We start from the raw sequence: 27,835 nt of genomic DNA, 5'->3' as shown, positions 1-27,835 counted from the left end.
GGGGCACAGTGGTTCAGCTTCAGGTGCTGAGCTGGTCACTTGACGTGGAGGATGGTAGGAGGGCCCAGGGCGTCCACAGTCCCCCACGAGGCGCAAAGAACCAGAGGCCAGCTGTGTTAATTCTGTTAGTTTAATGCTGACGGCGGCACCCCGCAGCGTGACGGTTAGTTATGATGAGTCAACTTGGGGAAGCGCGTGCTGCTTGCATGGTGTGGCCAGCCACACGGGTCGCCTGTCTTCCAGCTCAGGAGGACGGGGGACTGGGCAGAACACCCCAAACTTTAGCTGCCATCTGGCTCATTATAGCAGTACCAGGTCCAGGGTGGGATGGGCTGTGGGAAGAAGACCAGAGGGCAGAGACTGGCATGTAAGTTAGATTCTTACAGAGGAGCCACCCTGCTCCGAGGAGTCGGCGCCTAGCAGCCTCTGAGTGGCTGGCTGCTCTTGCTGCTGCACTCGGTTAGAGAGGGGGTCCCTCCACTCTAAGGCCCAGGAGCCTTGTTTTCTCAGTATTGGGACAGTTCCTGGGGATGTCCTAGGTGTGAAATCAGTCCGTTTCCATCAGGAGAGGGTAGGGAAGGAGTTCCTGGAAGTGGGAATAAGGTTAAGAGGGTGAGCTGGGGGTTCTCCCAGTTGGCATAGCGAACATGCAGCCACAGTGTTAAGAACAGAGGGAGGGGAGAGGCTCAGCCCCAGCCCCTGACTGGCAGTGATGACCCAGGTCCTGAAAGCGGGTCCTCTCTGATACCTCAGGGGTCCCACATTCCTGAGTTTCAGGGCTGGGCTGTTGAAATGATCGGAGGGACAGAGTCTGTGTTCTTTGTGGCGCCCCATCCACGGGAGTTGAAGCTCGGAGGAGGGGACAGGCAGTGCCCCCAGGTGTCACCTCAACAAAACTGGTAGTTGTTAGGCTGCAGCAGGGGCTGGGCAATGTCCCCCTGCTCACAGCAGGCCAGCTGCTCGCTAGAGCTCTCCTCCTGCTCGCTGCTGCTGCTGGGCAAGTTGGCATAGCCCTGAGGGAAGGAGAGGCGGGGATGGTCAGTTCTAACTGGACAGCCCCACCTGGCCTGCTACAGCCAGCCCCACCCTGAGCCTGGCCGCACTCACCTGCTCTCTGCTGTCCTCTTGGGCCTGCTCCTGAAGGAGGAAGCAGATCTGCTGGAAGGTGGGTCTGTGGGTGGGCTCCAGGGACCAGCAGGCCTGCATGATGCTGTATCTGAGACAGGACAGAGGCCGCCTGTGAGTCTTGGGATCGTTGCACATGCACGTCCCCTACATACTCTGTAGGGGACGTGCATGTGCAACAATCCCCAGTCAGCTGTAGGGGATGTGCATGTGCAATGATCCCCAGTCAGCTGTTGGGGACATGCATGTGCAATGATCCCCAGTCAGCTGTTGGGGACGTGCATGTGCAATGATCCCCAGTCCCAGCAGTGGTCTCAAAACCTAGTCAAATGAGCTTAGCACGAGACCTGTGCTAAGCCCTTGGAGAAAGGGATCTTCATCATGCCCATTGTGACAGTTTGGCTCAGAGATGCTTTGTTGCTCAAGCTCCTAAAACAAGAGGGGCTACTCTTATGACCAGCAGGTAGGTGTGAAAGGTGGTCTGAAAGAATGAGCAATTGTTGGGCTGTAACGAGACTAAAGTGGAGAGAGGGCTGCCAGCGGCATGAATCCACCCTGGCAGGGAGACAGGAGGCTGCGTTGAGAGGGGCTGGAGAAAGGGAGCAGGTGACTTCATGGCCAGCTGGCCTGTGGTGAATGCAGGGAGCCAGAGAGCAGCTTCCCCATGGTGGGCCGGCGGTGGTGAGTTATCAGGCTACCCCACAGATCACCAGGACAGAAAAAATGAGGGAGTGTTCCTTGAGGTCATAACAACAGTCTGAATTCAAAAACTATCTGCGTTAGGACCGGCCCGTGCTCCCTGGGAAACCAGAGGTAACCCTGAACTCTAACAGGGGCTTGTGATGTAGTCTGCTGTGGGGAGACGAAGCTGACCCTGGAACACTGGGCTGGGAAAGCTGGGTCACATGCCTTTCCATGCCCTTCAACCAAAGTTGGGTGTCCTCCTTCCCTGGGGCCCTTCCCTTACATGTTCTTGGGTGCGAACGCAGGCTGGGCCATTTGGTATCCATCCTTCACCAGCTTATAGAACTTGCTGTTCACCAGGATGCCAGGGTAGGGGTTCAGCCCTGCAAAGGCCAGGATCACACCGTGCTCAGTACTCCCCCATCCTTATCCCAATCCCACACACGTCTTGATGAGGTTGGGGTTCCACGATAAGACAACAGCTCCTCTTAGTGCTATGTGCTAGGCATCGCAAAGGGCTGAGGTTCTAGGAAGCCGAGAGCCATCACCCAGCCTCATCACACCTCACAATTCTAGCACAGCCCTTGGAGTAAGAGGCTCTTAGAGGAGTGCATTGAGGGGCTTAGCCCAAGGCCCTGTGCCTAGCACTCCAGAGCACTGAGGCGCTGTCTTCAAGGTAATGTATATTGTGGGCGAGGGGAAACAGCACTCTAGGAAGCAGAATGGCACAAGCAGACAGATGAGGGAATGCCTGCCGGGATGGAGGGCCTGCCCTGGGCCCCAAGCATCCTTGACTAACAGCCTCTTCGAGGCAGAAGACACTGCAGGGAACCAAACACAAGCCCCTGGCTGAGCCTGCACCAGGCTGGTGCTCACCGAGCGAGAAGATCTCCCAGAGGAGGATGCCGTAGGACCAGACGTCACTCTGAACCGTGTAGACGCAGTCGAAGATGCTCTCTGGAGCCATCCACTTCACGGGCAGGCGGGCCTGGCACAACAGACCCCAGTCACCTTGGGTCCTGGCTCACCCTCTCCCCCACTGGGTCTGTCCCTCCCAGCACTCACGTTGCCCTTGACGATGTAATTGGAGTCATTCATGATGTCTCTAGCCAGCCCGAAGTCCCCAATCTTGGCCACACGCCCACAGGTCAGCAGCACATTTCGGGCGGCCACATCCCGGTGGATGCACTGGGGAAGTGAGACAGGTTAGTCTTGGCCTCTCCCTCCCCTCTCTGAGCCCAAAGTGCAGGAGGAGCAGCCAGGCCTTAGAAGGCCTCAGAATCCTCTGAGGGAGTGGGCATCAGTCCTAGTCCTGACCCTGACCGTGATTCCTGTCCCTACCTTTTACATGGTCAGACAGTGCAGTGTTTAGAAACCACCATTACTCGGGGCCTTTTGCCCTGACCCAACAGCTGACTAGAGCTGTGTGTGCATCTACATGGGCCCGGAAGCAGTGAGCCCTGGCACTAAACCTTCGCTGGCCCACATCAGCTCCTAACAGCCGCTGCCGTTTTCAAGGTCCTACCCTGCCAGGCCCTTCCCTAAGCATCTGCACACATTGTACCGTTTTGACCTCAACCCTGTGATGGTGCCCATTTTAGTTGATGTAGAGACGGAGGCTCAGAATTTCAACATTGCTCCAAGTCACACAGCAAGTAACAGGGCCAGCATTCAACGACGCCCAAGTCATGCTCTTAATCGAGGAGGACGGTCACCGCTCCCACTCCCAGGCACTGCTTCCCAGCCGGGGTGTATTGTGCACATCATCTCAGCATGTATCTATGCAGGGAGGTTCTGTTATCTGAGACCGTGTGCTTCACGCCATTGACAATGGTTGTCACATCCCCACTGTTGACTAAAACTAAAGCCTGTTGTTGAGAATGGGTGTGCCTCAGCCTCCTGCACACAGGCTTCCTGCAGGGCTCTGACACAGCCTCCCACCCCCATCACCCAAAGCCCCAAGGCTGCAGCCCAGATGCTGTGGCCGCTGCCCATTTGCTTCTGGCACTCTGGCTCCTAACCTGCTCCTTCCTGCTCACTTTCCTCCCACACCCTCCAGACTCATGGAGATTCAGTGGCCCCCCACCCCCTGGGAGACCATATGGGGGACCTGATTCCCAACTCACATTCTTGGAAGCGAGGAAGGCCATGCCCTGGGCCACTTGGCACGAGAAGTGGAGCAGGTCCCGCAGTTCCAGTGGCCACTCATCCTTGCCCAGGTCTAGTGTAGGGAGAGGCATCAGGGTAGCCCGCCACACCCCTGCCCAGCCCCCAGCAGCCCCTCTCCCTCTTCCTCCTCACCTTGCTCAGAGAAGGAATCATTTGAAGAAGAAGTAGAAACGGGCCTCATCTCCACATAGGTGTCCACACCCTGGCTGGAGAAGCCACTGTCCCTACATAGAGAGGGCCCAGGGCAGTCAGTTCCCATTACGCACTGCCTAGCTCGGGCCTTGGCCTCCAGCCACTCAGCAGGGAAGAGACCTGCCACATTCTGATCACTGGTCCCTGCTCGGCCATCATGTGGGAGCGAACAGCCTGTTCTCTCGGGGCAGCTCTGCCCGTTAGAAATTTCCTCATCTAATGCCAGTCGGCTCCTGGGATTTTTCTCCTGGTCCTTGCTCTGCCCTAAGGGACACAGAGAATGGGCTCCCTCTTCCTCACCACAGTCCTGCGGGGATCTGAGCGTATTCTAGAGCTCCTGTGAGCTCTCTCTGTCTAGACAGCGGCTCTTACCCCTGGCCTCACATTAAAACCATCTGCAGAGCTTCAAACACTCCTGTGCCCAGGGGCAAAGCTCAGTCATTCAGTCATTCGTCTTTTCATTCCCTCCAGGCAATTCCAATGTGCAGCCTGATGGAGGCCCACTGGTCTAGAGTCGTGCTTCTTGAACTAACACATGTGCATAGACTCACCTGGGGAGTCTTATTTAAATGCAGATTGTGATTCAGCCGGTCTGGTGGCCTGAGAGGCTGCATTTCTAAGAGCTCTCTGGTGATGCCTATGAATGAGCCCATGCTTTGGGGGGCAGGCAAGTTTGAGAGTCGTTGCTCTAGAATGAATAGTCACTACTGCTTCTAACATAGCAGCCAACCGAGTTCTGGGCCTCTCACCCTCCTGACCCCTGGGCAGTAGACATTGTCTATGCTCTAGTGTTCCCCAAAGGAGAACCTGATGTTTCATTTATGGGCTGGCCTGGGCAAAAGCATCCCCTCCCTTGGTCTAGAAACTATACTTCTATTACTGTAGCCTGGGATCCCATTGGCAAGATTGGTTCACATGCCATTTGCCCTTTAATCACCCCACTCTGTGGATCCTTTTCCCACCTGCAGATTTGAGGATGGAAGATAATACTTTACTTTGGTTCTCATTTTGATTTGATCTGGCCTGAGGTTCCAGCCTGCAGAGGCCCAGTGTCAGAGGGGTGTCCGAGAATCAGAAGAGGAAGTAGATGCGGCCAGCCCCCATATTCAAGGGCACTGGATGGGGTGCAATACCCTCCTTCCCCTTTTGCCTCCCCAGGCTAAGCAGCTGACAGTGGCTAGGCTAGGGGCCAGTGTACACCCTTCTTACTTTGATCCTGCCCCAGCCCTCCACAGCCTGGTCCTGAGACTCCACAAGCCCCCAAACAGACTTCCAGGAGAGCAGGGTGGCTCAGGTAGCATGGACCAGGAGTCAAAAGAGCAGCATGGAGTCCAGGCTCCGCCTCTGCCTCTGACTCATGTGTGACAAACTGACCACTTCCTCTCTCTGGTTCCCCATGTGGCTCTGTCCATCTGCCTCTGCGTGGTTTCCAGGAATATCAGCATTACAGAACAACAAGGCTGGAAAGACCCTGGGAGGTTCATCCTCCTGATGACTCGCCTGGGGAAACTGAGGCCCAAGTGCTCCCCATCACCCAACAACCCCACAGACTCTGTCCCCACTTGGTGGTGATGTGGGGACCTGACACTGGCTACTCCTTAGGACAGTGGGTTCTCTGCAGCCCCCAGCAGCACATGCTATGGGGGAAACAGGGCGATTACCCTGACCCGTCTCTGGCTAGGGCTCCGAACAGTCTTGGTTGATCTTTTACATACATTAACACGTTAAGCGCCCTGTCAGTCACCGGTGACTGACACTATACTTTCCGACGGGAAGACATAACAGGCTGGGCGCTTAATGTGTTAAAGTGAGGATTTCATTAACATCCGTCTCCACCAGACTATGAGCTACCTATCTTTGCCTCGATGTTTCTAGAACATAGTAGGCGATCAAATATTGGAGATAATTAGTAGGAAAACACTTGCCCATCTAACGTGGTGTGACTACTCCCCATGGCGCAGATGGGAATGTGAAATGTGAGGGCCATTAGCCGCCCGACCCTGAGCTGGTGTTGGGGACAGACCTGAGTCAGGCCCCACCCCCAGTTGTAGCCTCCTCCTGTCCTTAGCCAGGGCCCTACCTGCGGACGTATTTCTTTTCCAGGTGGATGTTCTTGTAGCCGGGATCCTGGCCTGGACTCAGGCTGGGCCCCAGCATGGCCTCAGCCTTCCTTCGCAGAAAGTTGAGCAGGTCTCCATAGCAACAGTACTCAGTGATGACCAGGACAGGGCCTAGAGAGCCAAGAGAGTGGGTGAGTGCACCCCTTCGCACAGTCCCCGTGGGGCGGGGGCAACGAGGCACCCTGGACTGGGACTTAGGAGCCTCATCTGGCCAACGCAGAGGAATCTCAATAACCAAACAAACGAACAAAATACGCTATAAGCCAAAGAATTCTTCCCTCAAAGCAATCTGCGGCAGCTCCGTAAAGGTCAGCGCTCCTATAGAAGAGGATGGGGTGGACACGGAGTCCTGACAGGCCCTGGGGCTTCACTCCGGACCCGCAGGGCCCAGGCATCTGCACTGTTGGCTCCCTATCCACGTGACTGACGCCCCCTGGGTCTGAGAGCTCAGAGCTCCCAGAGCCGTCTGCCTGCACAAGCAGCTTGACCAGCTCAGGTGTCTGGAATTTACGGGACACTGAGGCAGGGGTCCTACCTTCACTACGAGGAGGTGGGAAGTGGAAGATGGACTGAGGTGCCCTGGGGCCCTCAGACACCTGAGAGGCCCCAAGCCCATGGGCCCCATGCCCCCTAGGACCCCTCACCTCCGTGGGTACAGGCTCCCAGAAGGTTGACTATGTTCTCGTGCTGGCCCAGGTGACTCATGATCTTCAGTTCTGACATGAGGGCCTCCTTCTCATCGGCGTGAGCCGTGGCTGCAAGGAGGGACCACAGGTCCCACAGATGGGGAGAGAGCAGGACATGGAGGGCCACATAGACGGGACAGCAGGGGAGCCGGCAGGGGTACCCAGAGTGCCGAAGCAATCAGGAGCCAAAAGGGGGAGGAGAAATGCGGACACACAGGTGGGTGTTAGGAAGAGAGAGAGGAGAGATGACCAGTCACTGAGTTGGTCTCAGGTAGCAGAAAGTCAAGCTGTGGCCAGGCCATGGCCCAGGCTGGCTTCTGTGTACCTCAGCCTCTATTTACCCCAGCTTAGAAGCCCCCCACACCCAGGAGTTAGAGGGAGCCTGGGACTCACCAAGGAACCCAGGAGTGCTCCCTGCAAACCCCAGGTTCTGTCCCCCAGGCTCTGACAGGCAAAAATGTGCGTGATCCCTCTTGTGACAACAGGGCACGCAGCCCTTCCCCTAGCCTGCAGCACTTCCCACCGGCTCCCTACATTCCCAGGCCCCTTCCCCTCACTCACATTTCAGCATCTTCACAGCCACCTTCAGGACAGCATCTTCCTTGCCCAGTCCAAAGGCTGTGGCCTCTACTACCTTCCCAAAGGCGCCGGCTCCAAGGGTCTTACCTGCCGAACATACAGGCTCCTTAGGTCCCTGGGCGCCTAAGCCCTTTCTCTGAGGACCACGGGATCCCTGCAGCCTATGCTACCCTCTGACGGGAGGGCCTGCTGGGCCGAGACCCCATCTCACCGAACTGCAGGTTGTTTCGGGGGAACTCCCACTTCTCATTGTAGGGCAGCTGGGTGGGGTCGATGAACGTGTAATTGTTGCCCTCGAAGCTCTCGATGATCTTCCAGCGCACCTGGTACTTGGGCTTCTGCAGAGGGAGAGGGAGGAGGCATGTGGCAGCCAGGCCTGGCAGGATCTTGGATCTCATTCCGACCCCCGAGGGGCAGGGGGAGTGGGCAGTCCCGTGGCCTTCGGCCTGAGATATCTGGTGAGAGTGGCCGTGTCTTCTCATGCCCATGGCACTAGAGTCCAGTCCCTTCCTGGCTTGGCCTCACCGTGGGACCGTCCCTTCCCCGAACCTCAGTTCCCCTACCTGTGTATTCACTGACTTGGAGGGGATCGCCTCTGAGGGCCTCGATGGACCTGATGATTTAGGTAATTCCTGAGCTGGGAGGGAGGTTGGAACTCGAGATCCACCCATCCATCCTCTCATCCAAATACGGTTTGTTTTTATTTTTTAATCGCAGTAAGATACACATAACATGAAATGTATCGCCTCGATCACTTTTGAGTGTGCAGTTCAGTGGAGTTAAGTACATTCACATTCATACCGACGTCCAGAACTCTTCATCTCGCAAACTGAAACTCCACACTCTAAACAACTCGGCCCCAGCCCCAGCCCCGGCCCCGGCCCCGGCCCCTGGGCCCCACCACGCCTTCCACTCAGCTCAGCACTCTGACTATTCCAGGACCTCTTGTAAGCGGAACCAAGCAGGATTTGTGCTTGTGTGACACTTTGCGCATCTCCAAGGTTCACCCATGAACCTTGGGACTGAATGTCCTTCCTTTTCAAATCTGAATAACATTTCCTTGCGCGGCCCTCACTGAGCACCCACTGTGCCAGGCACTGGGATTCAGAGTGGAGCAAAACAAGTCCTTGCCCCCACGGAGTCTGCACGCTGGTGGCTCAGACAGACATTTACCTCCAATAAACAACTAGACAAGCAGGAAGTTTTCAGAGCGCTGTGAGAATAAAGCAGGGAAGGGGGGTACGTCAGGGTAGAGCAGGAGCAGCAGAGAGGGAGCCAGCCCAGCCCGTGACCACGGGAGGGAGCTCAGGGAACAGATGCGGAGGCCTGGGTGGGAAGGATCCGGGCAAGTCTGAGTGACTGCCAGGTGCTCATCCCATGGCTGGAGGGGAGCAGGGGAAGGTTCCAGAGTCAGGAAGGCCTTGAGGTCTGTGGTGAGAGGCTCTGCCCACAGGCAGTGTCTGGAGGACCTGGCCCTTTCTCTGGCTTTTCATGCTGTGCCGACCACCGGCTGGCACAGGGCTGTTTCTGGGGAGGAGGAGTGGTGGCCTCTCTCTTTCCTGCCCAGAGTGGCAGCTGCTGGGGGCACCATGCCAGGGGCTGCCCATGAGAAGTGCTGATGGGAGATGGCATGGAGGGGGAAAGTGGAAGCCGGGCTGGGGCAGTGGAGGACACGGAGGCCTCGGGTCAGCAGTCCAGCTCTTTCCTGTCAGTCCCCTTGGGCCCGGGGACCAGCTGGGCTGTGCTTTGCAGCTGGACTCCTTCCTGGGCACCCAGCTCGGGAGCTACAGGGTGAATGTGTGGGTGTTGGGAGGAGGGGCCTGTGGCTGTGTGTCTCGCTGGGTTAGAAACGAGACTCCAGTTGCCATGGGGAAGAACTTCCCGGGGTAGTTTGGAAGAAATGCACATTTAGACACAAGGAAGAGCTTCCAGGTTCTGCTGGGGTGGGGGTGGGGGGTAGGGGGGAGTCCACAGATGAACTTAGACCCTCCCATGCTGGGGCTCAGGAGGAAAGTCTGAAATGGGACAGAGGAGGGACTTTTAGAGAGAGAAACATCGAATTGTTTAGCTACTTATTTATGCATTCATTGGTTGGTTCTTGTATGTGTCCTGACCAGGGATCGAACCCACAACCTTGGCCATACTGGGTCGACCCTCTAACCAACCAAGCTGCTCGGCATGGCAAGGAGGGACTTTTGAATCCCAGAGGACTCAAACCTTGCACATGGTGGCTTTCCAGCCCAAAGACAGCGAGGGAGCCAGGAGGGGGGTCTTTGACCCACCCCCACCCCCACCCCAGGCCACTTCCATCTCCAGGAGCCTCTGTGGCCAAGGCCTGTTTATCGCCTCACCACTTCCCCTTCCTCTGTCCCCCGCAGCTGGGCCTGAGTCAGCCCCCTCCCCACCGCTGCCCAGCCAGGCGGTCATCCTGGGGGAGGAGGGGGTGGAAGGAAGAGGAGGTCTGGCTGGAATCTCAGGCCTCTGGATGCCAGGCTCTACACCTGGAGGAGGAGGCCCTCCAACCTGCCTCACGCACCTCCTCGCCTCTTCCTGGCGGGCGGCCCCAGCTCTGCCCTACACCACGCAGGCTGTCCCTGGAAAGGGCTCAGACTCCTCCCAGGGCTTCCACCGGAGGGGCCTCTCCGCCAAAGGAGAACCCTTACGGAGGCCAGATTCCCACCAGCAGTGGTGGTCACTGTAGCCACAGCAGTGCCCACGGCCTCCCCACTAGGCCTGCTGGTTCTGGGCGGGTGGATGTTCTCGGTCTCAGGAAGGTAGAGACCTCGTAACTCCCACAGATACCTAGAGGACCCTCTTTCACCCCAATCTGTCCCTGGTCCCCACAGCTCAGTTCTGACCCCCAGAATCCCGGCCTCTCCCGCAGCCTCCCCATCCCCTTCTCTCCTCCCTGCCTCCTCCTTTCCTCCTGTGCCCCGCCTCCCTGCCTGCTGACTCCTGCCTTTCTCTTCCCCCTTAGCCCTCCTACCCTGTGGTCTCTCTGGGGGCCAGAAAGGCGATGACTCAGCCTGAGGCAGGAACAGCCCTTCCTCCAGACAGGGCCACCCCACCACCCCCAGCCTAGGCAGTGAGGACTGACCAGGCTGAGGCCCCAGTGAAGGGGCAAGTCTCAGATCCCCAGGGGGCAAAACAGGAGAACTGGGCTGCAGGCCCTGAGACGGACGATGGGCCATCTTGAGCCCTCAAGGTCTTGTCCCATGGGATGCCCTCCTGGGCCGTGCGTGGGCTCAGGGGGCAGTTTCATTTCCTGGGTGGGAAATGAGGTGACTGGGAGTACATCTTCCAAAAATGGTCCCACAGAGAGAGGATAATGTGTCCCGAAGCCACGGCTAGCCAAGGGGACAGGCAGCCCGAGGCAGAAGGGCTGGAGGGGGAACTGGACACTTCTCTGGAATCTCTGCCGCTGGCCTGGGCCGAGGACGATGCTCTGTGGGGCACTGGGAGGCAGTTTCAGTTCCATATAAGGAAGAACTTTGAAGTCAGAGCTGCTCAGACAGGGAACGGGTGGCCACAGGGAACGGGTGAGTGAGGTCCTGCCCCTGGAGGTGGGCGAGCAGGCCCAGCACCACTTCGGGTGTGTAGTCAAGGAGATGCCCAACCTCAGACGCCCCTCCCATCCCAAGAGCCATGAGCTCACTTGGGTCTCCGGGCAACTTCCTCCTGGGACGAGGGTGTATAGCTCCCATTCTGAGCACTGTCTGTGCCCAGCACCCTGTGGAGTCCCCGTGGAGACAGCTGGGGGGTGGCTGCCATTACTGACTCCATTTCACAGATGGAGACAACAGAGGCTTAGAGACAACACTTTTTCCTAGTCCCACAGCCAGAGACGCAGGCAGAAGAAGGATTCAGACCCAGATCCGTCCAATTCACAGCCCCTGGCTCTTAGACCATCAGCAGGCTCGTGGAATGTCAGAGGAAGAGGGCTGTTAAAGGCCCCCAGTTCCAAGGTACAGGTGGGGAAACGGAGGCCCGAGAGAGCAGTGAGTCAGCCGAGGTCATATGACAAAACGGTGTCAGAGATGGACCCAGATCCCCAAAGTCTTGACCTGGGGCCCTGGTTTCTTGGGGGCTCTGCTCTGAGCTGGTGCTGGCATGACAGAGAGAGCCAAACCCATATCCCATCCAGCCTGTCTTCTTCAAGTCCTCTTCTCACAAGGTAAGTGTAGGGGAATGTTTCACCCCTAAGTCATATCACTACCCTGTTCAACCCCCTGATGGCCCCGAGCCTACAGGATGAGGTCCAACCCCTCAGGCCCCCAACCTGTTCCCCGCTGCCTCCTCTTCTGGGTGCCAATGTCTCCAGAACTCACCTCGGGCTTCCCCACCCTTTACACACATTGCCCTCGTCCCCAGAGACACCCCTTTCCCGAGTCTGCCTCTCCTGCTGCTCAGCCTTCCCGAGCCCCGGTTTCCTTATTGTGAAATGCTGACTGCGATAGTCCCTGCCTCGGGGTGTTGTGAGGATAAAATAAGGTGATTCAGTGTTTCACAGAACGGTTACAAACTGGCTTTTTACAGACCAGCCTCTGCCACTGACCAGCAGTAGACCAGGGCAGCTGTCTCCACCTTTCGGACCCTCAGCTCCGACTGTAAGTGGGGTTAATGATACTACCTGCATGCGTGGCCTCTGCGGGCATCGAGTGAGAGGGTGTGGGTAACACACTATAAAAAATGCCCCCGAAAGCACATTCCTGATTGTGCACTCAAGGTGACAGGCACTGCACTAAACGTCAACGTGTGATAAATAGCAGCTTTGAATAATAACATGAAATAACGAAGAGGCTGCTGATGGTCAGGCCTTCCTCCTCCACTAGACCTTCACTGCCTGAGGGTGAGACACAGGCTCTCCCGTGTTGTCCTCTCTGTGCCTGAGAGCCCCTGGCTGGGACAGGATCCTGTGCTTACTCTTTGGCCGCACCCGTCCCTTTCCTCAGAGCATCTTTCGTCCTCCCGTCCTGGTGAATGGATTATCGACCGCATCCTGCACTAGACAGTGAACCCCAAGAGGGCAGAGGATCCCAGCACCCAGCCCACATTGGTACAGAGTAGGCGCCCGCTAAAGAGCTGCTGGCTAAATGACTGGAGGGCAAAATGAGTGGGTGCTCGGGGGCTGAAGGGGCGCAGGCGGCCTGCAGGAGGCCTGGCGGTGCTGCCTCAGGTCCACGTACTCGGGGCCTGGCTGCCCGCCCTGCACAGACTCACCTGCTTGTACTTGTACAGAAGCAGCAAGAGCAGCAGCAGCAGCAAGGCCATGGTGGACATGCAGGCGACCAGCACAGGCGTGAAGAGGGGCTCACCCAGGAGCTGCATGCTGGCTCCTGCAGGGGGCAGTGGAGGGCGGGGGGGAGAGGAGTGAGTGGGCCTCTGTGACCCCCTGACTCCACTGAGAACAGGTCGGTGCCTGGCCTGGAACACAGTTGGTTCTCAGTAAATGCTTTGAACCAAGTGTCCTCTCACCTGGAAGCCCGCCGAGCTTCAGGGAGCCTCTCGCAGACCATCCCCAGCCAGGCGCAGGGAGGATGGGCCCCAAGCTCTGCTCATTCCCAGAGTCACAGCCTTTCGTGTCTGGGGGAGCCCCTTATCACACAGTGCCCCCCTGCCAGGGCAAGGATCCCCTCTGCAGTAGCCTGGCCTAGTGCCTAGCCTTGGCTTGCGCACGCGCATATACACACACGCACGCACATGCACACGCACACACACACGCACACGCACACACCACCCCTCCTGACAGGGTTCACCACTTACACCTCTGGGCAGCTCAAACAGAAAGACCTAGACTTTAGACTGAAATCCACCTTCCTGGCTGTCCCCTGCTGCTTCCCTGAGTGCCCTTTGGAACCACGCAGCCCTTCTGAGGTCTGAAAGCCAGGCTCATGGCCCCTGGGCCTCCTCTTCTCAGGTCAGTAACCCCCCAGTTCTCTCCATCACCTTGCCTAGATCAACAGCATGGGTCTGAAGCCAAATCTCACCTCCGCTATGTAGCGGTGTGTGACATTGAACTTGTGACTTCTCCCTAAGCCTCAAGTTCATCATCTCCAAAGTCAAAGGAAATTAGTGCTGACCTCCTAGGGGCGAGCCGTTTCACTGAGACAATGCCTACAGAGCTTAGCACAATGCCTGGCCCAGGGAGACTAAGGCGGCCGCAGCAGCTGCGTGTGGAGTCGGCCCTGCTCAGGGGCCAGCTCTGAGCCAGACAGAGGTTCCCGCTCTGTCCTTTCTGGGCCCAGAGAGCCTGCTAGGCCTGGCACACGGGTGCTAAGACCTGCTTGTCAGAAGTCCGAGGGTGCTGTGGGCCTCTGCGCAGATCGGAGAGCTACCCACATGGAGCCTTTGAGCAACCCAGAGAAAGGCATCCCTTCCTCTCTACAGGGGCAGCCTGCGTCAGCCGGGGCTGGACAGCGGACAGCCCACACTCAGACAGGGGCCCCGAAGGACGGGACAGTGTCTGGCAGGAAGGGGCTCGGGGAGGGATGGAGAAGGCCGCCAAGGCTGGCCTGGGGTGGGCTTGCCGTTGCCTGGCTCCCTCGCCAGGCTCTAAGCTGCATGGAGGCATGCTCCCTGCACGTCCTGAGTGCCTGGGACGCAGCAGATGCCAAATACACACCCGCCAAGTAATGCATGAGTTCAAGTGCAGGGCATGAGCAGAGGGGCCGGTTAGGGTGTGCTGGCTTCAGGATGCTGTCTCTCTGGACATCTCTCGGCCTCCCCTCCTCTCTCCCCCTACCTCCAGTCCTGGGGGTTCTGGACTCCCCATCTGGCCCTTTCAGGAGGGGCCTGGAGTGGGACCCACAGAGGTAGGACTTGGTTCGGTTGGGACGAACTCCATGTTAGAACTCTGGCTCCCTGAGCTGGGCAGTTTCCTGGGCCCCACTCCTGTCCCACCTGGAGGGGCGGACGAAGGCTCACCTACAGAGATGGGCTGGAAGGCGTGGGAGCTGTTCCCCGCACGGTTGTGGGCCCTGCACTCGTACGTCCTGTTGTGTTCCAGGGTCCCCACAGGCAGCTGGCTCTGGACAGTCACCTTGTGGAAGGGCTCCTGGCTCAGGACCTTGGTGTGTGGGTTCTCGAAGACCTGCAGCACCTGGGCCTCATCGCATCTGGGAAGAGCAGAGTGTGGTTCAGGGTTGCAGGGTGCCCACCCCTCATTCCAGGTGAGAAGGCAAGAGGAGTCCACTTACCTATCAGTATGGCCCCTGCACAGCAGCCATGTCACGTTGGGCTGGGGGTACCCAGAGGCGTCACAGATTATGGCACCAGAGCCATTGACAGGGCTCCACGTGACCCTCACCTCAGGGGGGTCTGAGGAGGAAAGGAGGTGTGAAAGAGGGAGGGGTCAGCCCAGTAGCCCCAAGTCCCGTTGCCTGACCCCTGGCTCTGAGCTTCCTCTCCCAGCTGGTTTCTCCAGGACCTCATGTCCCAGCCCCCACTCCATCACTCACAGAGAAGGGTGAGCTCGAAGGTCAGGGCATCCTCGCCACCGGCGTTCCTGGCCAGGAAGGAATAGCGGCCGGCCTCAGAGGGCTTCAGGCGAGGCAGGGAGAGGGTGGAGGTGTACCTGCAGGAGAGGGGCAGACGTCTGGGTGAGCCCAGTGTGGTCCCCACAGGACAGCGGGCTCAGTCAACCACCCTAACAGGCGTTTTTTTTGTTTTGTTTTTTTAATATATTTTATTGATCTTTTACAGAGAGGAAGGGAGAGAGATAGAGAGTTAGAAACATCGATAAGAGAGAAACATTGGCCGAAACCGGTTTGGCTCAGTGGATAGAGCGTCGGCCTGCGGACTGAAAGGTCCCAGGTTCGATTCCGGTCAAGGGCATGTACCTGGGTTGCGGGCACATCCCCAGTAGGAGATGTGCAGGAGGCAGCTGATGGATGTTTCTCTCTCATCGATGTTTCTAACTCTCTATCTCTCTCCCTTCCTCTCTGTAAAAAAATCAATAAAATATATTTTAAAAAAAGAAAAAAAAAAAAAAAGAAACATCGATCAGCTGCCTCCTGCACATCTCCTACGGGGGATGTGCCCGCAACCCAGGTACATGCCCTTGACCGGAATTGAACCTGGGACCTTTCAGTCCGCAGGCCGACGCTCTATCCACTGAGCCAAACTGGTTTCGGCGAGGCGTTGTTTTATTTTTGGTGAAGTGTCCAGGCCACAGAAGCCTCGGCTGAGCCAGGAACCCAGGCCGGGTGCCAGGAGACACGGGAAAACCATCAACCCGATTTTCTTCATCAGCTCCCTTATGTGTAAAGCAGTTTTTTCTGAGGTTTAGTAGAGGAGAGGTCTGGGAAGTGCCGACACTGGGAGGCACATGACAGGCCCCACTGAGTGCACCTGCTTCCGCCACTACCACTGGGCTAAGCCATCCCTACTGAGAACGCTAGCACCAGGCCAGCTGCCATTCCTGAGGCTCCAGTCCTGCCCAGAGGAACTGGGAGAGGAATGAGAAGCAGAATGTAGTTATGGGGCTATAGAGACCAGGGGCCAAATCCTGGTGTTGCCACTTCAGCTGTGTGACCTTAGATAAGAACTTAACCTCTCTGATCCTTCTCTTCCTTTTCTGTGAGGCAACACTGATGGAAATTAATTCACAGACTCGGCCTGAGGATTAAAGGGCTATGTATTCAGAGTGCTTGACACACTCACTGTATGCACTAAATTTAAACAGCTGATTGCAGGTAAATTTTTTTTCTTACTCTCTACTCTAAAATTTATCCACAATGGGCATGTATTGTTTAGGCCATGAAAAAGTTTTAAAAAATAAATTATAGCAAATTACCAGCTCTTCTTTATAAAATGTCTGTAATCACGAACCAAGACTATAATACACTAGAGGCCCAGTGCACCAATTCATGTATGGGTAGGGTCCCTTGGCCTGGCTGGCAATTGGGGCCCATTGGGGCCATCTCACCCAGTCCTGATCGGGGATGATGGGGGCCGGCCTGCCGGGGAGGGACCGTGGGAAGACTCCAGGGTGTGTCTGGACCTCTTGCCCAGTCCCGATTGGCCGGATCCCAGTAGCAACCTAACCTACTGGTCAGAGTGTCTGCCCCCTGATGGTCAGTGTGTGTCATAGCGACTGGTTGAGGGGTCAACCAAATGGTTGACCGATCGGTCGTACACTTAGAATATTACGCTTTTAGTATTATTATATAGGATGGTATTCAAAGGACAATCTCGCCCAGACCTTTGGCTGAACCTCTCTGCATGGGTCATTTTTTGTGATAACTAACATTTACCTCTTAAACTGAAATAATTAAACTTCTATGGATGACTCAAAGTCACCATTAGGAACACACCCATCACATGAGCCTAGTGCCGTGGCTGTTTGGTGCGCAGGCTTGACTGCCTTGTGATGCATGGCCCCAGACTACTGTTTGAGGGCTCCCCCTGGTTCCTTTCTGCAATGTTCCTGTTGCATATGGATCCCTAAAATCTGTCCATAAACCCCCTTCTCAGGGGTCTTTAGAATCCAGATTCAGAACTTCTGCTTTAGATGAGAGGAAGCTAGGAATTCTGGCCATAAAGGGTAAAGGAACTGAGAGGAAGAAGATGAGGACAAGGGAACATTCTTATAGATTCTAATGACTGACAAGCAAGAGTCCAGGAGCCAATGAGGCCTGGGTTCAGGAGCTAGAAAGAACCCCAGAGAGTTTGGGATTAGAAAGGTGTCTGAGGGATTCTCTAGCCCAGGGATAGCAAACAGGTCTGCTCTCGTGAGCCAAATGTGATGGAAATACTGCCTGGAAACTGTTGAGAAGGACTCTGAGGTTACATCTAGACTCTGTAGGCAGCAGCTTAGGGGCATCTGTCATGAGTATGGAAGGGGATGTTATCACACACACACTATATACTTGCTGTCCTTGATTGAACTGTATGCTCTCATTCAAATAGATCTGGGTAAAGAAATATTGATTTAACCTTTTTTTAAAATCATTAAAGAGTATTAGTGTTCCCCTTATGGAGGAAACGCTTGTTTAGAAAGCTACCTGGTTAGCCCACTTTGGGTGGGAAAATAAGACCCAAGGACACAGTCCACAAGAGACAGGACAAATAGATTCCTAGGATGTTGTGCATGTGGGAAGAGCAGATTCTTGGAGAAGAGAAGATGTTGTCAAATCGCACTTTATGAGAAGAGTTTGAGCCTGCTGTGGAGTGGCCTGTGAGAAATGACCAGGGCTGGGTAGTCACAGGCCTTTAAAGAACTTTAGATGTATCTGTGACTGGGTGGTGTGAATTCCCTCTGCCCCACCCCGAAACCTGTGCATCTGGCAGATACCCTGTGCAGTCATTATTAGGAACATGTCGAGGAGTGGAAATCACGGGCATTGTCTTCCAATTTGGATCAGCCACGAAGGAGGAGGATGAAAGAGACCGAGTCCTTGCATAACCATGAGAATGCACATCCCCAAGAAATGGTAGAATTCTTGAGGGCATTTCCCGAGGATGTGGTGTTTCCGTGTTGGAGGAAGACTTAAACAGAGGGGTATGCAAATTTGATCTAAATCTCAAACATAGATGACTGACATTTAGTTTCTACACAGTCAGGGAAAGTGAGAGACAGAAAGGGGAAGGGACTCACTCCAGGTCACACAGCAAGGTTGAGACATGACCCAAATGTCCTGACTCCTGGCTGAAGTATTCCCCATCCAGCTGTGGGGCTATGCAGATGGGAGCTGTAGTTGGTACCTGTATGTTTCCTTGCGGGTATTAAAATTGAGCTTGGGCTGATGGTCAGAGAAGGGTCCCCCGTAGGTCCAGTTAAAGCCTTGTAGGTCCGGGTAGGCCTCCACTGTGACTTGGAGATTGAGCTTCTCACCCAAGGCCACCTCCTGGAGGAGGTTCTGCTTAGAGGTCAAGTTCAAGTAGGCACTCTCTGGAAAGCAGAACACATAGAGATCTGGCATTAGTGGGATGATGTTCTGGTTTGCTTGCTCATTTGGTCATCTACCCATTGATCCAATCATTCAGCTGGACCCTCCTCTGTGCCTACAACCTATCAGGCCCACAGTCCCCAACCCGTTAACCAGTGCTTGCCCCCTGACATCTCTCTTTCCACCACCCACCACAGAAGCCCAGGGTTCCAAACTCTTCTCCTCACTGAGTCCCTGGGAAAACTCCTATCCTCTCTCCTTATTTTCATAATTAAGAGGTTGAATATATTTGTGGCTATCACTTTTTGAAAAAAATTGTAGCAAGTAATGCCCAACTGATGTGGCTCATTGGTTGAACCAGGAGGTCATGGTTCGATTCCTGGTCAGGGCACATGACTGAGTTATGGGCTTCATCCCGTGTGGGGCATGCAGGAGGCAGCCAATCAATGATTCTCTTTCATCATTGATGTTTCTATCTCTCCCTCTCCCTTCCTCTCTGAAATCAATAATATATATATACATATATATGTATGTGTGTGTGTATATATATATATATTTAAATTATAGCAGTAAAAAAAGTCTTTTTTTTTTTCTCCACATGCCCCCATCCATTTCCCCTTCTTCTGGTAATAATTAAGTCAATGTAGCTTCCATATCCAGCTCTAAAGTGAGCATGTGACTCAGGCCAGCCAATCAGAGTAATGTGTCACCTTTGGACCATTGATTGATTTGGGGTAGGCACGTGAGTCCATGAATTCAGGACACTCATTTTCATGATGTTTGTTGGGACTCTGGGAAAAGAGAAGACCTCATTCTACTGGGGTTATCATCTCTGGTGCTTTTTGGGAGTTCTAAAAAAAAAAAAAATTACAGCTGAGTGTTGAGAAGGAACAGAATCTTGTCCGCATCATTTGAACACCTAGATCCAACTGTTCCTGAAGCTCATATCAATGGGCTTTTTAGCTATAAGGCCTATAAAACACTCTTTTGATTAGGCCAGTTTGAGTTGGTTTCTGCTCCCTGTACCTAAAAGAGTCGTAACTAGTTTGTTCTAATTAAATCTTGCATAAATTAAAGTCAGGCTACTCTGGGAGTCTGAGGAGGAACGGAGAAGCAGAAGAGAGAGGGAGCTCCAGAGGCCTTAAGTCCCCTCGGTATTGTAGGACACCCTGCACTTCCCCCATGATCACACTGGGTGAGCATTGTCTGTTCACGTGTTTATGTTTCGGGAGTGTCCCAGGCCTAAGGTAAGGGGGTTCTAGCAGAGATATTCTCAACAGTGCCTTCTTCTCTGCCATCAGCTCCCTCCTCAATCCCTAATGTGCCTCCCTCACCCCAGGATCCCTGCTAACCCTCCCCCACCTTCCTGATGCTCACCTACCACCCGGAAGACCATGGAAGTGGAGCGGACGCCCTGGGCATTGGTGGCCACACAGGTGTAGTTGCCAGCATCTTCAAAGTCTACTTGATGGAGGTTGAGGGTCAGGACTTTTTGGTAACGGTCATCATGAAAGTCATTGTGTTCAAAGATATTGAGCTGCAGCCAGAAGAAATGGAAATGGTATATACCAAGGTTGTTTAGGGGTTAGGAAGATTTGGGTTCAAATCCTCATCCTTTAAGTGTTATTATCTTCCTTTCCTTGGGCAAGGGACTGAACTCTGAGCCTCAGTTTCTTCATGTGTAAAATGGGACTAATGCTGGCCCTGTGCTTCCAGGGCTGCAGTGAAGCGGGAATGAGATGTTATATGCAGATGTCCCCGCCGGCACATGGTAGGCACAGTGGGATGGGAGGGAGTTCTCAGAAGCAGCCCAATGCCATTTCCCGCTGGGAACACTCCTTCTCCTCCCTCTCTCCCGAAGAAAGTCTTTCTGAAGTAGCCCTTACATCTCTGGGCTTCACAGGTGGCCCAGGAACCTCTTACTAAGTCAGAAGTGAGCCAACATCTGGCTCTTGTCTACAGGCTGGGGCAGAGGTCATGGGTCAAGGGAGTAGAGTATCACCTCCCCTGCCACCCCACAATCTTCAGCAGCACGAGCCGGAGTCCTGGTTTTGGATGATCGCTAGTGACATCCTGGGTGAGTCCACTCCCCTCTCTGGACCGGGGCCACCTGCTCAGCCCAGAGGGCCAGCTAGTGGCGGGGCTGGGCTACATCCTGCAGGGCCTGGTACTGGGAAGATGGGCAGGCTCCACCCTGCTGTCCCCTCGGGGGCTGACCTTGGTGTTTCCACGTTGGAGGAAGACCTCAAACTTGATATCGACGTTACTGGCTGAGCACACGATCTGGGCAGCCTCTCCTCGAATCCGCACCAGCTCTGCAGGCTCCAGTGTCACAGTCGGGGGTCCTGGAACAACTGAGGCCGGGGAAGCGACCCATGAACACTCAGGCCAGAGCTGTTGCTCTGCTCCCTGCCATGGGCCAGGCTACTGGCCAGGGCCCCCACCACATTCCCATCTGAAATCCTGGGGGGCACCCTTGATGCTTCAATTTCCCCGCCACCAAGTCTTATCTCCTAAAGAGACTTTGAAAAGTCACTTCTCTCCATCACCCCCTCTCCCCAGCCTCACCGCCCTCTCTGCTCTGGACCCCTGCAGCCGCCACCCGGAAGGTCTCCCTCTTCCCCTCCGACCCTCACAGCAGCCACAGTGAGCACTGGAGAAGGGAAATTGGGTCGGGCCTTTCTCCGGTGCCAATATTCAGTGGCTTCCTGTCACTCTCAGAATAAGAGTCATCGTCCTTCCCACATGCCCAGGGCCCCCGGGCCCTGCTCCTGACCACCCCCCACCCTGCGCTCACACTGCAGCCACAGTGGCCTTCCCACTGCAGACCCTGGCGCCCGACCCTCCCCCCGGGAATGCTCTCCCCCCCACACTCCGAATGGGCACCTGTTCTCACCCTTCAGATCTTTAGCTCAAAAATTCCTCAGAAAGGACTTCGGTGACCAGTTAGCCTCACACCTCTCCCTACCCCCCCCCCCCACCCCCCTGCCACACACACACAGCCAGCTTTCTCCAGCTGGGTTTCTTGTTCATCACAACTGGTACATTATTTACTTTCTCTCTGGTGGATATCCCCAGCCGCTAGCCCAGTGCCTGGCACAACGTAGGCACTGAATTAATATCTGTGGCTGTTGTTGAAAGGAGATCGAACCCAGTTTCCTAAGAAATACTAAAGGATGCATCCAAGGTCCTGACATGACAACCGGGGTCCAGGGCAGCCCGGGGCTCTGCAAGATGAAGTTGGGAGAAAACACCCTCATGGCCTCTGCCTGCAGAGTGGGGTCCTTTGACTTCCTGGGCAGGTTCTGTGGCCTTGAGCCCAGGGCCTTGGGCCAGCCATGCTGCTCTGACCCTGAGCCTGGGCCTCCTTACTCACAGTCCTTCCGGAAACTAGAATCTCGTCCCCTAGTCCAGCAGGGGCGAGGGGGAACAGTGAGCCTGCACCACCACTGCCGCTAGCACCCCTCCCCCCAGTTCAAGCTGTCCTACCTGCCCACCACCACCTCCCCCTCATAACCCCTCCTTCAGTGGCCCAGTGCCCAGCACCGGGCTGGCACTGAGTGGGAAATCCATGTCTGAGTGTGTGGGAGAGCTTCGGGCCCTCCTTCCGTTCCTGGAACGTTCGGAGCTTCTTCCCACCTCATGACTTTGTGCCTGCGGTTTCCTCTGCTGAGATACCCCTGTGAGGGCACCTCCTTCTCACCATTCACATTTCTGCTCCAATGAAATGTCACTCTCTCAACAGGGCTCCCCTCCCCCGTCCCCACACACCCGATTCCATCACCTCGTTAATGGCTTTCCCAGCATGTTCCCTGGACTGAGCCGGTTCTGCCCACTGAGTTATTTACTTGCGTGTGGTCTGTCTCCCTCCCAACACACCTTGCTTGTCTTGCCCCACTGGGTGGCCCCTAGGTGACTGTGGCACAATTGGAAGGAAGAAGCGAAAGAAGGGGGGTACCCCGTACGTCCCATCAGGCCCAGCCCAGCTACCACGAGCATGGTGGCCAGTCCTCCGTCCCTGGCCACCAGGCCTGGCCTGCCCCTCCCGGCCCACGCACCTTTCTGCACTTTGAGACGGATGGCGTGCGTTGTCACCATCCTGCCGGCTACTCGAGCGCTGCATTGGTAATTCTGACTCTCAACGAACTTGGCCTTGTGGATCGTGAAGCCGTGCCGGGGTGAGAAGGAGTAGTTGGTTTGGCGCAAGACCTGCCGGTTACGGTCCCGCATCAGCGTGACACCGGCCTCCAGCGCCGGGTCGGTGAGCAGGCAGGGCAGCAGGGCATCCTGGCCCTCGAACACCTTCACTTCCTGGGACAGCAAATTCCAGGGCCGAGCAGGGTCTGGGGTACAGCGGGATACAGGGTCACAGCTGCCCTCCCTCTACCAGGCCAAACAGTCTCTGGACCTTGGTGACAGGGAGGCTCAGAGACGCTGAGCATTAGCCTGAGGTCACCCAACACCAGGGAAGCTCCGCTGATGCTTCGGAGTGGGGGTTTGGAGCCAAGTCCAGCCCTACTACCTGCTGCTGTGTGAGCTCGAGCACATGACTCAGCCCCTCTGAGCTCTGAGAAGTGGGCATCATATGGAACCTACCCCACAGGGTTATTGTAAAGACTACAGTAAATTAGAAGCGCCGCCACAGGTCCTCGTTTGTGGCAGACACGTGATGAGGCGGAGCCGGTTTTTTATGACGGGTAGCATTAAGGCCCAGCCCTCCTGCCCATTCCTGCTGGGGCTGCTGGGCCAGGCCTCTCCTCACCTTTGACGTAGAGGTGAATGCTGGCGCTGCCCCCTAGGGAGTCTCCAGCCTCTGTGCAGCGATAGGTCCCCGTGTTTTGGAAAGTGGCATTGTTTGTGGTCAGGATGCTGCTGGGGGCATCTGGGTCCAGGGTCCAGTGGGGGTAGGAGATGGGGCCGACCCATTCCACGCTGCCGTTGCCCACACATCGCAGGGTCACGGTCGCGCCTGGCTCCACGACCAGCTCAGGGACACTGGGTTCTATCACCGGGATCCCTTGAGCTGGTGGAGGGAAGAGAACAGATAGAAGTGAGGCCTCAGGTAACAGCCCCTGGGCCGTTCCCTGCCTCTGAGATGGGTGGTGTCCTGGCAGGGGTGGTGCTGGGGCAGGGGATCAGCTGTGACTTGCAGGATCACCTTGAACAAGTCTCTACCCCTCTCTGGTCAAGTCTCTGACGTCTCTGGCGCCCAGCAGGCCCCTCCTCTGAGAAAGGAGGGCTGGAAACTTTCTAGGCCTCCACCAGCCGCTGTCCCTCGGGGGCCCCTAGCCCCTGCCTCGCTCGGACTTCCCAGCTACGACTGCATCGTTCTTCTCCCGGGAGCAGAGTCCTCCTGCCTCCTGAGGGGGCTGCAAACTTAGTGCCACACGTAGGGCCTGGCTCAAAGCTGGGGCTTGAACAGGGAAAGGAGGCGACAGATGGATGGGAAGTTCACGGCCAAGTCCTCCGACTTAATTCACACGAGGAAGAAGAAGAAGAGGTGTAGGATCTTGGCCCAGCAGAATGTAAAAGGTTTTAATTCTTCTGTGTGCCCGCTCCCAGCACTGGACGCCTGGTCTGCGGCACAGTGGGATGGTTCAGAGGCTCCGTGCCTCAGTTTCCCCTCCTCTAAAACGAGGGCAATAATTGTACCCATGTTTTGGGGATGTTGGGAGGTTTAAGTGCATAGAAAGCCTTTAGAACAGTGGTTCTCAACCTTCTGGCCCTTTAAATACAGTTCCTCATGTTGTGACCCAACCATAAAATTATTTCTGTTGCTACTTCATAACTGTAATGTTGCTACTCTTATGAATCGTCATGTAAATATCTGATATGCAGGATGGTCTTAGGCGACCCCTGTGAAAAGGTCATTCGACCGCGAAAGGGGTCGCGACCCACAGGTTGAGAACTGCTGCTTTAGAACAATGGTTCTCAACCTTGGCTGCACATTAGAATCACCTGGGAATCTTTTTAAAATCCTGATTTCTGGGCCTCATCCTCCGGAAATTCTGTTTCTTTGTTATGGGGTGGGGCCACAACATTAGTAACAAAGAAACAGAATTTCGGGAGGATGAGGCCCAGGTTGAGAACCACTGCTTTAAAACAGTGGTCGGCAAACTTCGGCTCTCGAGCCACATTCGGCTCTTTGGCCCCTTGAGTGTGGCTCTTCCTAAGCCGTAGGAGTACACTAATTAAGTTAATAACAATGTACCTACCTATATAGTTTAAGTTTAAAAAATTTGGCTCTCAAAAGAAATTTCAATCATTGTACTGTTGATATTTGGCTCTGTTGACTAATGAGTGCTGACCGCTGCTTTAGAAGGTCACCAAATAAGTACTCAGTAAGAGTTAGCATTGCGCTTATGATCCAGTCTACCCGACCCCTAGCACTGTTGTGTTTACAGAAGAGCCAATCTCTTTTAAGGAAACTGTTTTTGAAGGAGAAAAGAGAACTTGAAACCCGTATCAGGCCCTCCGGGAAGAAGGCCCGTTGCCTCTGCAGGGTCAGCATTTCTCCAGGGCCGAAAATAGGGGCGGAGGAGGGAAGTGAGAGCTGATTTAAGGCCTCAGAGGGGCTGCCAGGCGCCCTGGCCTGCGCCGGCGGAAACACATTGCTGGCGCCCGGCCGGGCCCCCGGTTTCCGCTCCACCTGTGGCCCTTCTCCCTGGGATGCTCTCACTTCTGCTTCCTGACCCTCCTGGCCACTGTCCCCTCTCCAGGGCAGAGACTCCAGGAGAGGCAATGCCACCTGCTGGGGGGCAGAGCACCCTGGGCTTCGGGCCTGGCTCTGCCGCTGACCCACTGGTGCCCCTGGTGAGTGCAGCCCCTTGGCTCTGACGGTGGGAAGCTGGACACTTACAGCCCCGAGGGCATTCAGGGCATCTCCACTGTCCTTCCTGCAAGCATCTTAAATGGATCTATCCACCCCTCCCCTGCCATCAACCCCAGGGTCAGGAAGTTCTTCTCTGTCAAAGATTGCAGAAGGCCCTGGCCCTGGCCAGTGTTGCTCAGTGGGTTGGAACATTGCCCTGTGCACCAAAAGGTGATGGGTTTGAATCCCAGTCAGGGCACATACCAGGTTGGGGCACATGTGGGAGGCAACCAATTGATGTTTCTCTCTCTCAGTCTCTCTCTCTCTCTCCCTCTCTCCCCCTTCCTCTCTCTAAAAACAATGAAAAACATATTCTCGGGTGAGGATTTTAAAAGATGACTTCAGAAGGGTTTAATTTATATTTTGAGTTTGTACCCATCAGAGGTGGGCAGCCTCCCTGACTGAGCTTCTTTTTTTAAAATATATTTTCATTGATGTCAGAGAGGAAGGGAGAGGGAGAGAGACAGAAACATCAATGATGAGAGAGAATCATTGATCGGCTGCCTGCTGCACACCCCCTACTGGGGATTGAGCCCACAACCCAGGCATGGGCCCCTGACTGGAATCGAACCCAGGACCCTTCAGTCTGCAGGCCAACGCTCTATCCACTGAGTCAAACCGGCTTGGGTCTGCCTGAGCTTCTGATCAACACAAGGGGTTGAGGAACTGGTGGATACTGCCAAGGCCAATATGGGGGCGGTGGGGACCAGCCCTCCTGTGCCGTGTGACCAGTGTGGGGAGGGCAGCAGTGTCACCCCTGGCAGGCTGTCCGCTAATCCCCCAGAGCTGGCGCTGCCCTGGAGCAGCTCAGTGACGCAGGCCCCGCTGGGGGCTTCTTGCAGGGAAGAGCTCGGACTGTGGGTTCCATGGTGCGTTGGAAACTTGGTCCTCCCTTACAGGCTGGGTACGTGCCATCCCCTGTCTGCCCCTCAGGCCGCCCTTCTGTCCTCTGGGACAGTTCAGTGAGCTACAGCTCCTGTCCCTGCGCTGCCTCGATTGCTGCATTTCTAACCTCCCTTCTGGTTTTGACACTCTGATGTCTCAAGTTTTAACCTTTAAAGGTCAGAGTCAGACTGTAATCTGTGATCTCATCTGGTTCACAGGCGCCTCCCTCTCCCTCTCCCTCTCCCCTGCCCCGTCCCGCTAGTCTAGCAGATGCCTTGGTCTCCTGGAAATGCGGTCAAACAGAGGCACCTGTCCTGTGTGGTCCTGCCCTGTTGTCCTGGGCATTCACGCAGGACAGGGATGACATCCTCCACTTGGCCCCCTCCCTAACTCTCCTCCTGCTGGCTTAGCTGGGAAAGGAAGGCCTGCTCAGGCCCCGTCCTCCAGGGTGGAGGCTGGGCATGGTGAACACTGACCGAGGCCCCCTTCTACGCCTGTCCAGCTTCCCCCTCTCTCTCAGCTCCCCAGTCCTCCCCATGCCCCAAGTCCCTTCCTCCCACTTATTTGAAGGACCCTCCAAATCATCTGCTCCCAGGATGTCCCTCGACCTCACTCCTCTCCCTAACACACACACACACACACACACACACACACACACACACACACTACACACCAAGGCCTGGAACACTGTCCCTAGCCCAGGGTCATAGCAACCCTCTCCCCATCTATGGTGCTCTGACCCCGTCTCCTGACTCCCTCGCAGCAGCACTCCACAGCCTTGCTCACTCGCCTCTTCTGTCTCCTTCTGACCCTTTACCCAAGTCTCTCAAGGAAGGGCCCCTGCCTCTTTGGGCCTTTCCAACTCAGGTCCTGCCTACAGTCAGTGAGCCACAGGCCCGCAGGGCTGAGCCCTCAGGGCTCTGCAGGGCCTCCCACTCAGTGCAGTCCAGCCCAGCAGCTCTGGCGTCTGCTACGAGCTTGGTAGCAATGCAGTCTCAGGCAGCACCGGAAACCTACTGAGTCAGATCTGCGTTGTAACAAGATTCCCGGGTAATTTGTACGCACAGTAAAGTTTGAAATGCTTTGCTTTAGTCTAGTCCGTCACTGCCCCCGACACCTGCCATCCAATAGGTGTGGACACTGAAGCCCTGAGAGCAGCAGGGGCTTGCTCAGGACACACAGAGTCAACATCTGAGGTGGGACTGATCCACCGCCCTGGCCAGGCTGCTTCTGCCCCTTCAGCACCTTTCCAAAGCAGATAGCCCCAAACCTGCAGCCCAGGCGGGGAGATGGAAGCACTGAGTGGGTACACCCAGTGAGGGGCAGGGGGTTAGAGTCCTTCCGCAGGGAACCTCTCTGTCACAGCCCCCCACCCCCAGGGCCCTCAGTTCTGCTCTTACCATGCCAAGCTGTGGCCGCCAACAGGACCAGCAGAGGCCCTGGGCCCATGGCTTCTGCGGGCAGGCGGCAGGCTGACGCAGGGCTGGGGGTGCGCAGGCCCTGGGCTCCCGGCTGCTAGCTCTGCAGGGACCAGGAACGCTGGCTGGACACGTTCCTCTCACGCACCAGCTATTTGTCTTGCTTCCCTCTTCTTCCTCCTCCTCCTCCTGGGCTCATCCTTTTCTTCCCCTTTTA

At 55.7% G+C, this 27,835-nt stretch overlaps 1 protein-coding gene across 3 annotated transcripts; it reads right to left on the bottom strand.

Moving 5' to 3' along the window:
* Nucleotides 1-112: 112 nt before the first annotated feature.
* CSF1R (colony stimulating factor 1 receptor) lies at nt 113-27,835 on the bottom strand. Of its 3 annotated transcripts, none has more exons than XM_036311942.1 (21): nt 27,601-27,833; nt 23,207-23,467; nt 22,503-22,787; nt 20,662-20,798; nt 19,822-19,981; nt 18,260-18,446; nt 15,013-15,128; nt 14,752-14,872; nt 14,480-14,670; nt 12,776-12,891; nt 7,767-7,893; nt 7,538-7,642; nt 6,935-7,045; nt 6,251-6,401; nt 4,111-4,202; nt 3,936-4,030; nt 2,875-2,997; nt 2,686-2,797; nt 2,093-2,192; nt 1,108-1,216; nt 117-332 (listed from the first exon to the last, which is right to left on the bottom strand). In XM_036311942.1, exons 1-21 carry the CDS (start codon nt 27,647-27,649, stop codon nt 282-284), a joined length of 2,799 nt encoding a protein of 932 aa, XP_036167835.1. In that variant the 5' UTR covers nt 27,650-27,833; the 3' UTR covers nt 117-281. The 3 variants fall into 3 exon arrangements, with proteins under 3 accessions (XP_036167837.1, XP_036167835.1, XP_036167834.1); XM_036311941.1 differs by lacking the exon at nt 117-332 and adding an exon at nt 742-1,013 and having other exon boundaries at nt 27,601-27,832; XM_036311944.1 differs by lacking the exon at nt 2,093-2,192 and having other exon boundaries at nt 113-332; nt 27,601-27,835.

This window comes from Myotis myotis, unplaced genomic scaffold (genome assembly GCF_014108235.1).
Source record: "Myotis myotis isolate mMyoMyo1 unplaced genomic scaffold, mMyoMyo1.p scaffold_m19_p_6, whole genome shotgun sequence".
Taxonomy (NCBI): domain Eukaryota; kingdom Metazoa; phylum Chordata; class Mammalia; order Chiroptera; family Vespertilionidae; genus Myotis; species Myotis myotis.
The sequence above is the reverse complement of the archived record's forward strand: the minus strand, read 5'-3'. Positions and strand labels throughout refer to the sequence as shown.

Coding starts and splice junctions, on each gene's coding strand:
- CSF1R (XM_036311941.1), bottom strand. CDS start 27,649: ATGGGCCCAGGGCCTCTGCTGGTCCTGTTGGCGGCCACAGCTTGGCAT. Junction 18,447..19,821: donor CATGGTCTTCCGGGTGGTAG/GTGAGCATCAGG, acceptor TCTGCTTTCCAG/AGAGTGCCTACTTGAACTTG. Junction 1,014..1,107: donor AAGAGGACAGCAGAGAGCAG/GTGAGTGCGGCC, acceptor TCCTTCCCTCAG/GGCTATGCCAACTTGCCCAG.